At 38.8% G+C, this 15,543-nt stretch overlaps 1 protein-coding gene across 7 annotated transcripts in view; it reads right to left on the reverse strand.

Annotated features, from left to right (window-relative positions):
- Positions 1–15,543, reverse strand: part of DNAJC6 (DnaJ heat shock protein family (Hsp40) member C6) — a 166,866-nt gene that overhangs the window by 24,107 nt on the left and 127,216 nt on the right. For all 7 annotated transcript variants that reach the window (XM_055350080.2, XM_019019347.4, XM_063697970.1 and 4 more), the window contains 7 exons: positions 11,951–12,073; positions 7,172–7,305; positions 5,593–5,787; positions 4,570–4,687; positions 3,084–3,163; positions 2,050–2,243; positions 1,872–1,952 (listed from right to left, as the gene is read on the reverse strand). In XM_055350080.2, the coding sequence (XP_055206055.1) occupies positions 1,872–1,952; positions 2,050–2,243; positions 3,084–3,163; positions 4,570–4,687; positions 5,593–5,787; positions 7,172–7,305; positions 11,951–12,073 (925 nt within the window). The remainder of the gene's footprint in view (positions 1–1,871; positions 1,953–2,049; positions 2,244–3,083; positions 3,164–4,569; positions 4,688–5,592; positions 5,788–7,171; positions 7,306–11,950; positions 12,074–15,543) is intronic.

Consider the following 15,543-nt stretch of genomic DNA (forward strand, 5'->3'; position numbering starts at 1 on the left):
AAGGTCCTTATACCAGCTTGAAAGGGGTACTTTCAGCACAAAATGAGCAGCAGGAAAGAGGCCTCCTCTGGGGAAGGAGTGACCTTCTAAGCCCTCCCTGAGATAGATCTTCCCACAAAAATTTGATATTTAATGCCAGATAGACCCACATTCCAAGTCAAGTATGGATCCACATCCTTTATTCCAAATTATAAAATGTAATAAGCTATGAAAAGGAAAAGATTTTCCTAAGTTTGGCATGAATTTAGTTGGTGGAAAACTGACAGATGTGAATATGAAGATACTTATAGTCTTCATTTATCTCACTTCGAGCTATTGTTTATATGTTCTACTGCAGAAATATTAATACGTTTGATTATAGGTTATTATCTGAGATATCACTTGGGATGTCAAGTTACATCAGTTTATGTAGCGTATCACCCTTCTAAAATCCAAAAAGTTCTGCATTCCTAAACATACCTGGCTCTGAGAGGTTCAGACAAGAGACTGTGCATCTATACTAAAACCTATTTCAGAGTCTACAGGAATTATCTCTAAATTATTTACTAAAATGACAGTGGAGAGGTAAGAGTGAAGTTGTATTAAAAGCCCTCGCTGTGAGGAAAATAAGAGGTAAGAAAGGCCAACAGGGGATAAGAAATCTGCCTACTGTCCAGATACCACTGGGTTTTCCAAATTTGAGGATTTGCTAGTTCCATTTCTCAAAAGAAAATTCTGAAAGTGAGTCTTTCAATTCAAAGGAATTTTATGAAGAACTTTTTCATCAAACTGAAGCCTGCAGGCGATGGGAATATTGTCTTACATTCACACAACAGAGGAAGGTCAATCAGGATAATTTCAGATAAACCATACCATAGCCAGTTTCCCACGCCTTTCATACCCAAACGCTGACTACCCACGTCTACACTGAATCTCACAGTTAGCCTCAGCCAGCTCTAAAGCAAGGACAGCCAATGGGTATTGATTAGGATGCCAACGTCAGGCTACTGCTGGCAGCAGCTGGAAGTGTTATATTGAGAAGGATTCTGAAAATATCTCCAGGTTTGAGAGAAAAGAACCTAGTAATTGAGCCCTTATTTCTGGTATGGCTGTTAAAGCAAGAGCAGAGATATACAGGCCAAGTGTTTGCTTTCTCTGCAGCAGGGTAAGCTCAGTTCTGCCCTGCTAGTGGTTAAGGCTCCCTGAGGGGAATGCTGATTTTATATTTTTATAATATTTAGTTGACAGCGGAAGATAGAATCCTGTGTTAATCTCATTACAGAGGCAGCAGTCTAAAGGGAGATCATAAACAAATCACACTTATTTGTCAGTCCAGGAAAGACGTGACCAAAAACACAGCCGAGAGAAGGGAGAATTCAGTTTAAAATGGCCTTTTGCATCAGTCTAAGAGCATCTATTGAGTTGAAAGTAGGGAAGTTGCCTGATTTGAAAAGGGAATGAATTGGAAGGATGTAAACTTGAATGATGTCTTTTAAAAATTTTTTTAGAGATGGAGTTTTGCTCTGTCACCCAGAATGCAGTGCAGTGGCGCAATCATAGCTCACTGCAACCTTGAACTCCTGGGCTCAAGCAGTCTTCCTGCCTCAGCCTCTGACATAGCTAGGACTACAGGCATTTGCCACCACTCCCACCTAATTTAAAAAAATTTTTTGTAGAGATAGGGTCTCACTATATTGCCTGAGCTGGTCTTGAACTCCTGGCCTTCCTATCCTGGCCTTCCAAAGTGCTGGGCTTACAGGCAGGAGTCCGTGTGCCTGGATTGAATGACCTCTAAGTGCCGCTTTAATGTAGTCTGCTTCTAGGGCCAACATCTTTACAGAAGAAATACATAATCATCAAACCATGTGACTTAAAGAAACACTTGTAAATACCTTGCCAACAGAGAGAGGCAAAGAAACCACTTTGTCCATAATGCCTGGGGTTGTCTGGAGGGATATCTATTGGAGCCTGTCCTGCAAGACAAAAAGACCATGTAGCATCAATGAGACACAGGAAATAAATAACAGAGAGGCTTCATCCTGAAAAACAAAACCATCAGGTGACTCATACCTCCTAAGGCCAGCGTATCTTGATGTTCCTGGTGAGAAGAGAAGAGGATGCTGGGATTGACATCTTTTGTGCAGTAATGTTCCCATGGTGGAGTTAAGTCTATTACTTTGTCATGGGGCTGTAGTTCTACATCCAGTGTCACCTGAAATAGCTGAGGATATTTTTCTGGTACATCACATGCATCTAACTCAGGCCTAAATAGGGATTTAAAAAAGATAAATTCAGTGAAAAACAATGGAACTGGTATGATGTTTGGCACAGAAGTCATCTTAGGTTGTCTCTTAGGTTAAATCTAAGTCTCATTTCTAAAAAAGACTCAGTCATAACCAGATAAGTTACTTTACTTTTCTGAGCTTCAGTTTCCTAATCTAGAGAAAAGAGGAGAATAATGCCTGCTCAACAAATTTGAATGCTACTGCATGTAAAAGCATTCTGGAAAGCAGGGCTGATGTGACTGGCATGGCAAAATCCATTATTAAAATAGTGCAATAGGCCCACAGCCACTGTCCTGAGCCCTTGAACATCTACTCCTATCCTGGCCCCAGCAACTCCATCCCGGCTCTAGCCACCCCCACACCTGCGTTCACCTAGACCACACTATGAGATAGGTTAATGTCGGTGCAGAAAGGTCCTCCAGAAGCCTGCTTCAGTGCTATAGCGGGGCATCTATTCTGATGCGTCATTGCTGATACCATACCACTGATTAAACTGCCATCCCCACTGGAAAACACAAGTGGATACACAGATGCAAAGGATCAAAAGCAGTGATATTTTGTCCCGCTTTGTTTACCCTTATTCTCTCACATAGAATTTTAGAACTTTCTGTTTGAAGTCTTTGGTCCCTTTGTACTTCTGAAGATAAATCATATTCAACTGAAAGCTTTAGAATGCCCACAGCCTCTCTGTGCTACTGAGTGACACTCAGTAGTTCAGCAGCACAGGATTCCAGGGGATGCTACAGCCTAGTGCCATTGAGCCTCAGCACTTCACAGCTAATTTGATTCAAACAGACTTTTGGCCCAACCAGTACTTACTTGGTGAACTTTAAAACTGTTGTGTCCAGTGGTATGAATCCAGTGTGAAACTGAAGCTGGAATATCTGTGTGTTGGTCACCTAAAAATACATGAGAGAAGCACATTACAATCAATCAGCGAAAAGGGAATCTGATCAAAAGATTAGATTTTGGGGAGACATGCACCTTCAACTGTTTCAATATCTGAATTTGTGTTTACTATGGATATTAAATGACCTCCCCAGTTAGAATAGGCTCAGCTTCATTTCCAGCCTCTCCTCTACTTGAACTCTGCCTTGGCAAACCATTTTCTCATCCGCTAAATACTATGTTCTTGCACACAGGCATACTTCGACTCATTGCATTCCTTCTACCCAGGATGCCCTGTTCCAACCCAGTGAACTCATCCTTTAGGGCATGTCTTGAAAGTTCATATTCTCTCTGTAGCCTTTCTAGGCCACTGCTGGCTAAAACAAACTGCTCCCATTATAACACCTCATCCTCCCTCTAATATGGTATCATGCATATTTGTACTTGCATGGATTTCCCTTGTGAAATTGAGTCCCTTAAAGGCAGAGACATAGTCTTACTCTTGTCAATCCTAAAAACCTCAGCAATGGCTGGCACAAAGCACTCACTTAGCCAATATGTGATGAATCAAAACACAATTACTTGCCACATTATTCCTAATAGCAAAAAATGGCAATATCCCAAATGTTCACCAACTGATGATTATTAACTGAGATTATCAACTAAGATTAATACATTGTGACATTACAATGGAATAATATTTGGCCATATAAGATAATAAAGTACTGACACATGCTGTAACACAATAAGCTTCAAAAACATTCTAAGTGAGAGAAGGAAGCCTCAAAAGGCCACATATTATATGATTCCATTAAATAAAATGTCCCAAATAGACAAATCCATAGAGGCAGAATGTAGATCAGTGGTTGCCAGGAGATGGAGGAGAGGGAATAGGAAGTGACTGCTATAGGTACAGGGTATCTTTTGTGAGTGATGAAAATGTTCTGGAATTAGTGGTGATGTTTGCACAACCTTTTGAATAGACTAAAAACAACTGCATTGTACACTTTAAAAGGGTGACTTTTATGTTATGTGGTTTTATCTCAATTTTTTAAAATTGAAAAAATACAATCCCTTAATTCCACATCCTCAGTAGAAATCTCTTCCCTTACACTGATCCAAATGGGGCACTATAAGAAAAGCACAGGCTTCTAAAGAGCATGGTTTGCTAAGAGTTCCAGGGCTGTCATCCTCTGGCACAGACATCATGCCAAGGACTTTGGGCAAGTCACAACCTCTTTGAATCTCAGTTCCTCCCCTGTAAGATGAAGGAGATGAGCTAAGCAATCTTTAAAGGCTCTTTTTCATTCTAAAACTACAAGTGACTCAAGCCCAAAGTGATGGGGAGAAAAGATTCAGAAATACTCCTATTGAAGACTCAAATGAACTTATGCCATGATTCTTCCAAAAACCATACCTTAGCCTGTAGCCGGCTCCCAATGGTTGACCTCAAGTGATACATGGAAACAACCACGTCTCCTTGCACAGTGATGTTCAAGGGAATGAAGATTTTTCCATCTTGGACACGATATTCTCTGTAAACACAGACCAAAATATACATTGAAAGAGAGTCCAATCTGGTACAATCACACAGACACAGGTATAGTTCTCTGTGGCTCTGGCCCAGAGGCCTGTTTTCCCAGGCCCGGACCCAGAAACTATTTCCTATCTTGAGCAAAAACAGGAGTGCAGTCAGTGCCAACTGGTTGTGCAGTAGGATGGTGCTGGTCTAATGCCAGGCCCCCTCTCTGCATCCCATCTGGACTGCAATTGCCCATGCCTGCTTTGCAGATCTTATTTTCCTCAAATGCATCTAGCCCCCATGTATTTGCCTTTTCTTAACTTTAAATTAATACTAAAAGCAGAGATAAAGGGAACAAAAAATCCACTGGAGATCAGGATACAAACAGAAATGTCTTGCTCTGTGAAAGTCTTGGATGCCAGTCCTCAAATTCAATCTATTCCAAACTAATTTCATGTTATGTTACCACCCACTCCCTTCTCTCCACATCCCCTATGACCACCCACTGGCACCTGCTCTTTATTATGGATTCTGTAACTTCTTTAATTACATCACCGTCTACCTAGTTGCTCACTTAGAAACCTCATTCATCAGTGATTCTTCCATTACCCTCACCTAATCCCATCAAGGCCATCTCCTTCTTCAATGACCAGGTGTCCCATGTTCCCCTTGGTCTTAATCCTCTATACAGCTTATGCTAGTCCCCTAGCCTATATCATGGTTTCATTTGAAAAAGGGCCATAACATCCCCTGATTTACTTGTACTTTTCTATGATTACCACTGATGTTGAACATTTTTTATATATCAGCTATTTCACAATGATATAGTCTTGCAGGAAGAATATGATTCAACTCATTCCTGCTCATTTACATGAGAATTGAGAAGTACATAGGAAGAAGTAAAGTATCATGACTTACTTCATTCGTTCAAAATCTGTGCAAGTCGAATATATTTTGGTTTCTCCAATGAGTACATCACAGTAAGGGCGACATCCATTCCTCTGTTTGTTGAAAAAGGGTATTGGACTGACAGTGATCGACTTAATTGTGAGAGGCTTGAAGTGAGGGCGGTAGGGCTTGTCTGCCAGTAGGTCACACATATAGCCCAGGTATCTGAAACAGAAGGTTGGCACTCTCTTGGGGCCCATCACATCAGGAGAAGCAAGCAATCAATATTTGCTATGAAGATTCTTCTTGCAAATTACTGTTATAATAAAAACTTATTCTATCAATTTCTTAAATATTAACTAGCAAAAGATAATGCGACCAATAATTTAGGAAAGATTTTATCTACTGAGATTGCTGTACTTCCCCAATGAACTGATAATGGGGTATTTATTAAATCAAAAAGCTTATGGGAATTTTATAGTACTTCAATATTTGAACATCTATTCCTATTTTATCTAGCAGATCCAATTAATCAGCTAAAATTTGGCTTTGGATAAATTTTAGAATTTTATCATCAGAAGCACTTTTAATCCAAAAAGTTAAGGAGATGTAGTTTTTAAAAAAATGAAGAAATTGTGATAAAAGAAAAATGAATGTTATCTAAAACAGTTTTCTTTTTTATTCCATTTTTCAGATTATCTTTTGTAATCTTTTATTTCTATATCAGAGTTACATGAAAAAGTGAATTTTAAAACGCTTTATTCTCTATGTATTTTTGCATTTCCCTTTGTTAAATCAGGTTTCCCACAGGAGGATCACCAGTGATAAGTATAACCAGCTACTGCTATTTTTCAATAAAGACCTGTATAATAAAACAAAAAGGGACTGGTCTTAGAGCTTGGGATCAAGAATGCTGTTCTGGCTATGTCCACTGGGCATTAGACCTGAGGCAAATCACAACCTGTCTTGAGTCCCAGTTTCCTCACCTGTAAAATGAGGGAAGTTGGATATAAGTATTCTTTAAAGTTTCCTTCTAGTTTTAACATCATAAATTTTCGTATGGGGGCTTACAAACTGAATGACAATCTAATATCCTAATCCAATTCAGTTTTTGCATAGTTCAGGATAATGCCAGATTGATGTGGTTTGGCTGTGTCCCCATCCAAATCTCATCTTGAATTGTAGCTCCCATAATCCCCAACGTGTTGTGGGAGGGATCCGGTGGGAGGTAATTGAATCATGGGGGCGGGTTTTCCCATGCTGTTCTCATGATAGTGAATAAGTCTCATGAGATCTGATGGTTTCATAAAGGGCAGTTTCCCTGCACATGCTCTCTTCCCTGCCACCATGTAAGATGTGCCTTTGCTCCTCCTTCCCCTTCCACCATGATTGTGAGGCTTCCCCAGCCATGTGGAACTGTGAATCCATTGAAACTCTTTTTCTTTATAAATTACCCAGTCTCAAGTAGTTCTTCATAGCAATATTAAAATGGACTAATACAGAGATAAAGTAAAAGAAACTTATGAATGGATTTGTAAGGCAGATTTAAAACAGTACATGATACCAATTAGACTACATCTGTGCCTACCCTGCATCTAGCTTACTTTACCTCCTATGGGATGGTGAAAGTCCAATTCCTGGTCGCTTTGCATATAGCAATCGAATGGCTGGGCCAGGAGTAGAGTAGAGATTACAGAAAATGAACATAGCACCAACCAGAATTGATGATGCCGCCCGTCCATCCTGTCAAAGAAAATGCATAAAATCATTATGAACATGATCAAATCAGCCATTCTCTATTGAAAATGGCAGAATTTGCAATTAAGAGACAGAGAGAGGAGAAATCCTCTTAACTGTGGGTGCTTTTCATTTAAAAATTATTCACTTGAAAACCAAAATTTGTTTCAGCTTTTTAAATCAAAGGCGGCAAGGAAAGACTTATCCTTAGAATAAAATTGATTCTAATCTGAGAAGCCCAATTGATTTGTATATATTTGGTGAAAAATAATATAATCTTCAAAGTAATTTTGGACTTGTTGAATTAATAGTTGAAGTCTCTTGGTTTAGGACTGGAAGTAACGAGCTCACAGGTTAGGTAAATGCTGCTTGTTGGGATATGGCATATATGTATCTCATGCAAAGTATGTTCTTAGATTCGTATAAAATAAAGAATCTTCACCAGATTCAACTTCATTCAATGTAGAAATAAATCTGTTATGGACTGAATGTTTGTATGCCCCAGAATTCATATGCTGAAATCCTAACCCCAATGTGATGGTATTAGGAGGTGGAGCTTTGGGGAGGTAATGAGGTAGGGAGAGTGGAGATCTCATGAATGGGAATTGTGCCCTTATAAGAACAGACAAAAGAGCTTGCTGTCATCTCCCTCTGCCCTTGGCCATGTGAAAAACAAGAAGACAGCCATCTGCCACCCCAGAAGCAGGCCCTCACCAGACATTACAAGTGCAGGCACCTTGGTTTGGCACAGTGGCTCATGTCTGTAATCCCAGCACTTTGAGAGGCCAAGGCGAGCAGATTGCCTAAGCTCAGGAGGTCGAGACCAGCCTGGGCAACATGGTGAAACCCCATCTCTTCGAAAAGAAAAAAAGAAAGAAAAGAACTGCAGTCACCTTGATCTTGGACTTTCCAGCCTCCAGAACTACATTCCTGTTGTTTAAGCCACCCGGTCTATGGTATATTTGTTATAGCAGCTCAAGCTAATTAAGACAAAATTCAGTAACATCCCTGACAGATGTGACCTAGCTTCTTCTAGAACACTTTAAGTGACAGGGAGATTACTCATACTTGAAGTAGCCCATTCCAGTTTACAGAGCTCTTCCTTATACTGAATATGTTGAATTGACTTTCATTCCTCCATAGCTTCCACTAAATGACCCTCATCCTTTTGTGAGAACGAAAAATAAACCTACTCCTTTCTCCCTATGGCAGTCCTTCACATATCTGAAATACCCTCCCTTTCTATCAATGCTTCTATTTCCCTTTTAAAACAAACTCAATCCCTTCTATTCTTCCTCATTTGATATTCCATTTTAAGAGACATCATCATTTAGCACATTTCTTCTAAACAAATTCAAGTTTTAAAATGACAACCTTAAATGTGCTGCCCAGATGTGAAATGAAAGATATGAGATATATTCTGACCAAACTAGAGAAGAAATATCATCTTCTTTATTCTGGACACTATGCTTTTATTAACATAACCCCAGCCCAAGCTAGTATAAATGTAGGCTAAGTAACAACATAAGCTTTTATTATTCTCTCTATCCACTAAAACCCCTAGATTTTTTCCAGATGACATGTTAAGGTAATGTGCAAATATGTTTAATTTTTTAAAACCAGAATTCAGGACTTTACATTTATCTTGTATTTAATTTCATATTATTAATTTTTGTTAAGTGACCAACCTACAAGAACTTTTAAAATCCAAATTCACTATGTGACCCTTATAATTCTAAGAAAATTGATAAGCTGAATTTCCACATCTTCATCAAAGTTGTTGATTAAAATGAATAACTAAATAAAACCTTCTCCCAGGAGAAAGGTGATCCATTAATCACCTACCTTTGGAAGCAGATATTCGACCTCAACTCAACTAAATATATAACAACCTAGCCAAATTTCTCAATCTTGACTAGAAAAAACTAAGAAATATCTTGCAGGACTCCAATAAACTATCTCAACTAGTCTATTAGTCATGTGAAATGTTCTGTTGGTTTGATATGGGCTCATAACAAACGAATGGAGATTCCTTTTTTGCTAAGAGTTTAAAATCATCTGTGCAAAACTTTCTCAGAATTGTGCCTTGAATTACCATCAGGTTCACAAGCCTACAACTTTCCAGGATCAACCTCCTTCCATACTTTGGGAAAAAATCTCCTCTCTTCATTTGCCTAGCACCTCTCCTTCCTGTTTCTTCATATTACAAATGAAATCCATAATTGCTTCTCCAAGTGCTTTCGGTTTTGTGTCACATAATTTAAGCCTTGAGAGTGAATTAATTTGAAGGATTGTGAGGCTCTCATACTATCTTGCTACCTACCAGCTTTGTCTTAAACATCATTGTTACGTTCTTCCTAGTTTGACATTTGTTCCCTCTGATAAAGAAAACAGAATAAAGGAGTTAAAATTATACCACATGCTTCAAGAATTTGTTGTTGTTCTTATTCCAAACACAGTTTTAAAAAAAGGATATTTTTCTTAATCTGATTTATTTTCAGAATTAAGCCTTCCTGACACTCTTTTCACAGATCCATGGCTCTTGGATATGTAGCCTCTCTTTTTACCTGTGATGCAGGTCTTTTAAAAACTTTTGGTTTTTTATTAAAAGACTAGTATAGCCTATTGTTATTATCATTTTTTTTTTTTTTTGAGAGGGAATCCTACTCTGTTGCCCAGACTGGAGTGCACTGGCACGATCTCAGCCCACTGCAACCTCCGCCTCCCAGGTTCAAGCAATTCTCCTGCCTCAGCCTCCCCAGTAGCTGGAATTACAGGTGCACAGAACCACACCTGGCTAACTTTTTACATTTTTGGTAGAGATGGGGTTTCACCATGTTAGCCAGGCTGGTCTCGAACTCCTGACCTCAAGTGATCCACCCGTCTTGGTCTCCCAAAGTGCTGGAATTATAGGCATGAGCCACCATGCCCAACTATGCTTATTATTTTTAATATAATAACCAGTAGTATATTAAGATAAAAATAAGAGGCCTGGTGGGGTCATGCCTGTAATCCCAGCACTTTGGGAGGCCGAGGCGGGCAGATCATGAGGTCAAGAGATCGAGACCATCCTGGCCAACATGGTGAAAACCCGTCTCTACTAAAAATACAAAAATTAGCTGGGTGTGGTGGTGCATGCCTGTAGTCCCAGCTACTCGGGGGGCTGAGGCAGGAGAATCACTCAAACCCGGGAGGCGGAGGTTATAGTGAGCCAAGATTGTGCCACTGCACTCCAGCCTGGCAACAGAGCAAGACTCCATCCCAAAAAAACAAAAAACAAAAAACTCCCTCCCCCAGCTTCAATTCCATTTCCCAAAGACATGGGTATTCATTTCCAACATATGCATGTCCTTTTTGAGTGAGCTTATTGAGCACCCTGTAGAACCATAGTCTTTTGTTTGGCTCTTCTTTTTTCTTCTTCATTGGGTTTTTATTCTTTATGAAGAATCACTGGAACTGGGAGTTTCTGGTCTCCATTGAGCCATCTTTCCTCCATCAAGTTGTCAGATGTAGGCTCTCTGAACTTACAGCAAATTCTTGAATAAAGAGAAAATCACCAAGGTCTTTAAGGTTGCTTAGACCCTAAAAGTAATCTGTTCTGTTACACCATCTGCTGTGCCTTGGAAAGGAAAATCCTTTGGTCTTTAACATTAAATTCTTACAAACACCAAGTGTTATCCCTTTATTGCCAAGAGTTTGGAGATGTGAAGTAAAAAGAAAGAAAAAATGTTCTTCAACTTTCTTTCCTGTTTTAGCCAACTGGCTCTCAAGAAAGGACAGGGGGTTGGGAATCATCAAGTAATACTATAGCAAAAACATATACACTAAAGTTTATAGAAGCTTTAAAATTTATAGAAGCTTTGAAATTTCCAGTATTAATGCTCAGATTCCATTCGTGTATTCAATCACTTATTGAAGCCTTTTATGCCTGCAGTACAAAAGTTTAAAAAAAGGCATGGTTCTTTCCTGCAAGATTACAATAGTCTAGTGGGAAAATATGCAGGAGAAGAGCTTACTATGACACAGAGTATTAAAAGCCACAGAAGACATTTAGATATAATAGGAATGTCTGTATTGTGAAAATACTCAAGAGTCAGAAGGATTTTACCGAAAGTTGAGTTGTAAAGGACAGGCAAGAGTTCTGAGAGGAGTTAGGGAAAGGAACTCTAGGAAGTCAATGGTCAGAAAAACCATTAGTCTCACTGGGAATGCTCTAAAATACAGTCAATCTATGTGACTTCTTACAAGGACATAGGTATCTTTTTTCTTTTATTTTTATTCAAACACAAACAGGAAGAAAAGATAAATATGCCAATATGTTAATGTTAACTTTATTCACACACAAGTCAATGGCATTTTTAGCTGTGCACACACTACTCCTGTTTCTACCTCCTTTATAATACTTAGCACATTCTAGAGTCCCCACACTATGTGAGTTGTGTATACATCTGCCTTTCCCACTAGTAGTCAAGCTTTAAGTCAAGAATAATAAATCTCTTTCTTATTTTTACAACTCTCACATTACCCAATTCCTAAATATGGGCTCAGTAAATCCTATTGAACTCAAATGTTATCTGTCTACCATTGTGTACAGGCTCATCCATATTTGACCAAACCAAACCATCACCACCAACAACAAAAGGTTACTCACCAAGCAGTGGACAACACAGACATTTTTGGGATTCTGCAGTAGCCAGTTATACATATTCCGACACACAGCAAAAAGGTTGTGCAGACTGGGAGCCTGCCTAATGGGCCAACTGCATTCTGAGACCTAAGGGAACACAGCAAAAGGAAATTAATTCCTCCAGCAACTTCCTCTTCATAAGCAGGTTATCACACCAACCAACATCTTCTGGAAGTGATACCACATCCTCTCTTAATATATGCAGGAACAGTGGGAACAGGGTCCAAATGCATGAAGAAGAGGGTGTTTAACACAGCAATTTTTTAAATTAAAGAATTCTCATTCAGTAAAGGTATGAAAACACATTTTTGAAGCACATTTTAAATTAAACTAGACCATTTCAAATACATCCTTGGATTTTTTTCTATTCTGTGAGGTTACATAGAATTTCATTTCTATTAAGCATAAAATGTTTTGACCTCCCCCCAAATGTTTAATTAGAGGGTTATAGGTCCTGCACCATCTCTAATTTATCCCAGCTCTCGTGATAACATGAAAAGTGCTACAGAGTGAGCCAAAGGCAGGCTTGTGCATGGATCTATTTTTTTTTTCTCTTTTAATCAAAGGACACAACTTACAGGGAAAACCCTTGGCATTTTCATTCATTTAACATGCATTTTTTTTCACACATTATGGATCATCAACTAAGTTATAGGAATATTGCTTGGCTCTGATCCATGCAACAATCATCTAAGACAGGTATTAATATAATCCCCATTTTGCAGATGAGAAAACTGACTCTCAGAGGTTATCCAGAGTCACACTGCTGCTCAGCGTCAGCACTGCAGCCCAGATCTTCCGAATATAAATCATGTTACAACAGCACACTGGCTGACATTATCACTTGCCTCAAAATACTGTTAAGGCATGATCCCCAGTTGATTACATATTTACTAATCTAGCTAAGAAACAACAAGGAGAAGCTTAGAGTTGGACAAACTTCATAACCTCTTTAAGCCTTTCTTCATAAAATGTGGTGAACAGTACCTCTTACATAACTCACAGGATACTACATGAACATGTATTTCAAGAGCTTAGCTCAGTATCTGACACACCCAGAGTGATAATAAATGTTGGCAATTATTATCATTTTATCGGGTAACTGCCAGTGCAAAGCCCTGCAGTCAGGACTGGCCATGTTTGAAAAAAATGAAGTCCTTCATGCTGAGAGTGTAGACTGAAGGGCCAGATCATACAGTCTTGTTAAGGAGGTGGGAGAATATTTAAGAAGGAGAAAGACTCTCAGATCTACATTTCCAAAGATCTTTCAGGCTCCAGTATGGAGAACAGAAATGGATAACAAGAGCCTAAAGGTAGGAAGACCAGTCAGGAAGTTGGTGAGGAGTGTCAATAAGGGATGATAGTGGCTAAGGCTAGCTGAGTAGCAGTGGGGTACAAACACACTTGAGGGACTCAGGAGATAGAGAGGTGGTGGGACACCTGGACATAAGACAGGTGATACATGGTGGCAGTGTGCGCATGTGGAGGGGTGTACTGAAGAGTGTGTCAGGGGAGGGAGAGGAAAGAGTCAAGCCTGAACTCCAGGTTTCCAGCTTGAATGGCTGGATAGAAGGATACAAGAAGTGCTATTTCCTGAGATACGGAATTCTGCAGAAAGAAGAGGCTTCATACAGATGATGTCAGAATGTGCTCTGCAATCCCAAATGTCTCAAATTCCTTCTATTTGACCATGGGAAAGGGAGGCAGGAAGAATTTGTTTGATTAGCCCTTTTCTGGTAATCAGATAATAAATAATCAAAATACGACTAGGAAATTATCTGTGCTCTTGGTAGAGCTGACATCTAAAAGCAAACACATTGAGTTTCTCTCTCTGGGGCTGCCAAGAAAGCCCATTCTTTTTTGTTAATTTGTAACTTTTTTCTACAAGATGACTGTGGGGCAAATGGCAGGAGACCTTCCAGGTTACCCACTTTCATATACCTTTAGGAGAGACAAGTATGGTTTATTAAACAAAGTATTTGAAATGTTTGGCATAGCTCCCAAACAGTCCAGGGTGATCTAGTATTGGCCTCTGTCAATTTAAACTTTATGATGCCTTGCCCCTTTTACCCAACATGATTCAGGACTGTTTCTGGTCTAATCTTTACCCACATATATATTCCCCATTGACGTGTTTGTTTTCAAGGAATGGAAATGACTTACTGACTAAAAATACAGAATAACTGGGAAGATACATTTTGCTGTCAGAGGAATCATAAAATGTACATTTGTACAAGCTCCTTTCTGTCTGCAATGTATTTTCTTCTCTTGGTAAACTCCAATTCATCTTTTAAAACCCAGGTTCAAGATCTAATAGGCCTTATTGACATTTACTGAATATTTTACCCAACTGCTGCAGAATTTATATTCTTTTCATTAGCACATGGAACATTTTCTAGAATAGACCATAGTCCACAAAACGAGTCTGTACAAATTCAAAAACACAGAAATTGGCCAGGTGCGGTGGCTCACACCTGTAATCCCAACACTTCGGGAGGCCGAGGCAGGCAGATCACGAGGTCAGGAGTTCAAGACCAGCCTGGCCAACACAGTGAAACTCTACTAAAAATACAAAAAATTAGCTGGGCATGGTGCCAGGCGCCAGTAATCCCAGCTACTCAGGAGGCTGAGGCAGGAGAATCACTTAAACCTGGGAGGTGGAGGTTGCAATGAACTGAGATCACGCCATTGCACTCTAGCCCAGGCAACAGTGCAAGACTTCATCTCAAAAAAATAAATAAATAAAATAAATAAATAAATAAATAAAATAGAAATCATATCAAGCATCTTCTCTGACCACAATGGAATAAAACTTTACAACTAAATAACAAAAGGAACCTTGGAAAATACATAAACACATGGAAATTAAACAACCAATGAGTCAATGAAGAAATTAGGAAGGAAATTTAAAAATTTCTTGAAACAAATTAAAATGGAAATATACAAAAACATATGGGATACAGCAAAAGAAGTACTAAGAGGAAAGTTTATAGCAATAAACACCTATATCGAAAAAGTAGAAAGACTTCAAATTAACAACCTAACAATACACCTCGAGGAACTGGAAAAGCAAGAACAAACTAAAGCCAAAATTACTAGAAGGAAAGAAATAATAAAGACCAGAGCAAAAATTAAGAAAATTGAAACTAAAAAGAAAAAAAGTTCGACAAAATAAAATGTTGTTTTTTTGAAACAATATACAAAATCAATAAACCTCTAGGTAAGCTAAGAAAAAGAGAGAGAAGACCCAAATAAATAAAGCCAGGAATGAAAAAGGAGACATAACAACTGAGACCTCAGAAATACAAAGATTCATAAGAGACGGCTACTATGAACAATTATATACCAAACAAATCAGAAAACTTAGAAGAAATGGATAAATGCCTGGACACATACAACCTACCAAGATTGAACCATGAAGAAATAGAAAACCTCAACAAACCAGTAACAAGTAATGAGATTGAGGCTGTATAAAAATTCTCCTATCAAAGAAAGGCCCAGGTCCTGACGGATTCACTGCTGTATTCTACCAAATATTTAAAAAAGAACGAATATTA

The sequence above is a fragment of the Gorilla gorilla genome, chromosome 1 (genome assembly GCF_029281585.2).
Source record: "Gorilla gorilla gorilla isolate KB3781 chromosome 1, NHGRI_mGorGor1-v2.1_pri, whole genome shotgun sequence".
Taxonomy (NCBI): Eukaryota; Metazoa; Chordata; class Mammalia; order Primates; family Hominidae; genus Gorilla; species Gorilla gorilla.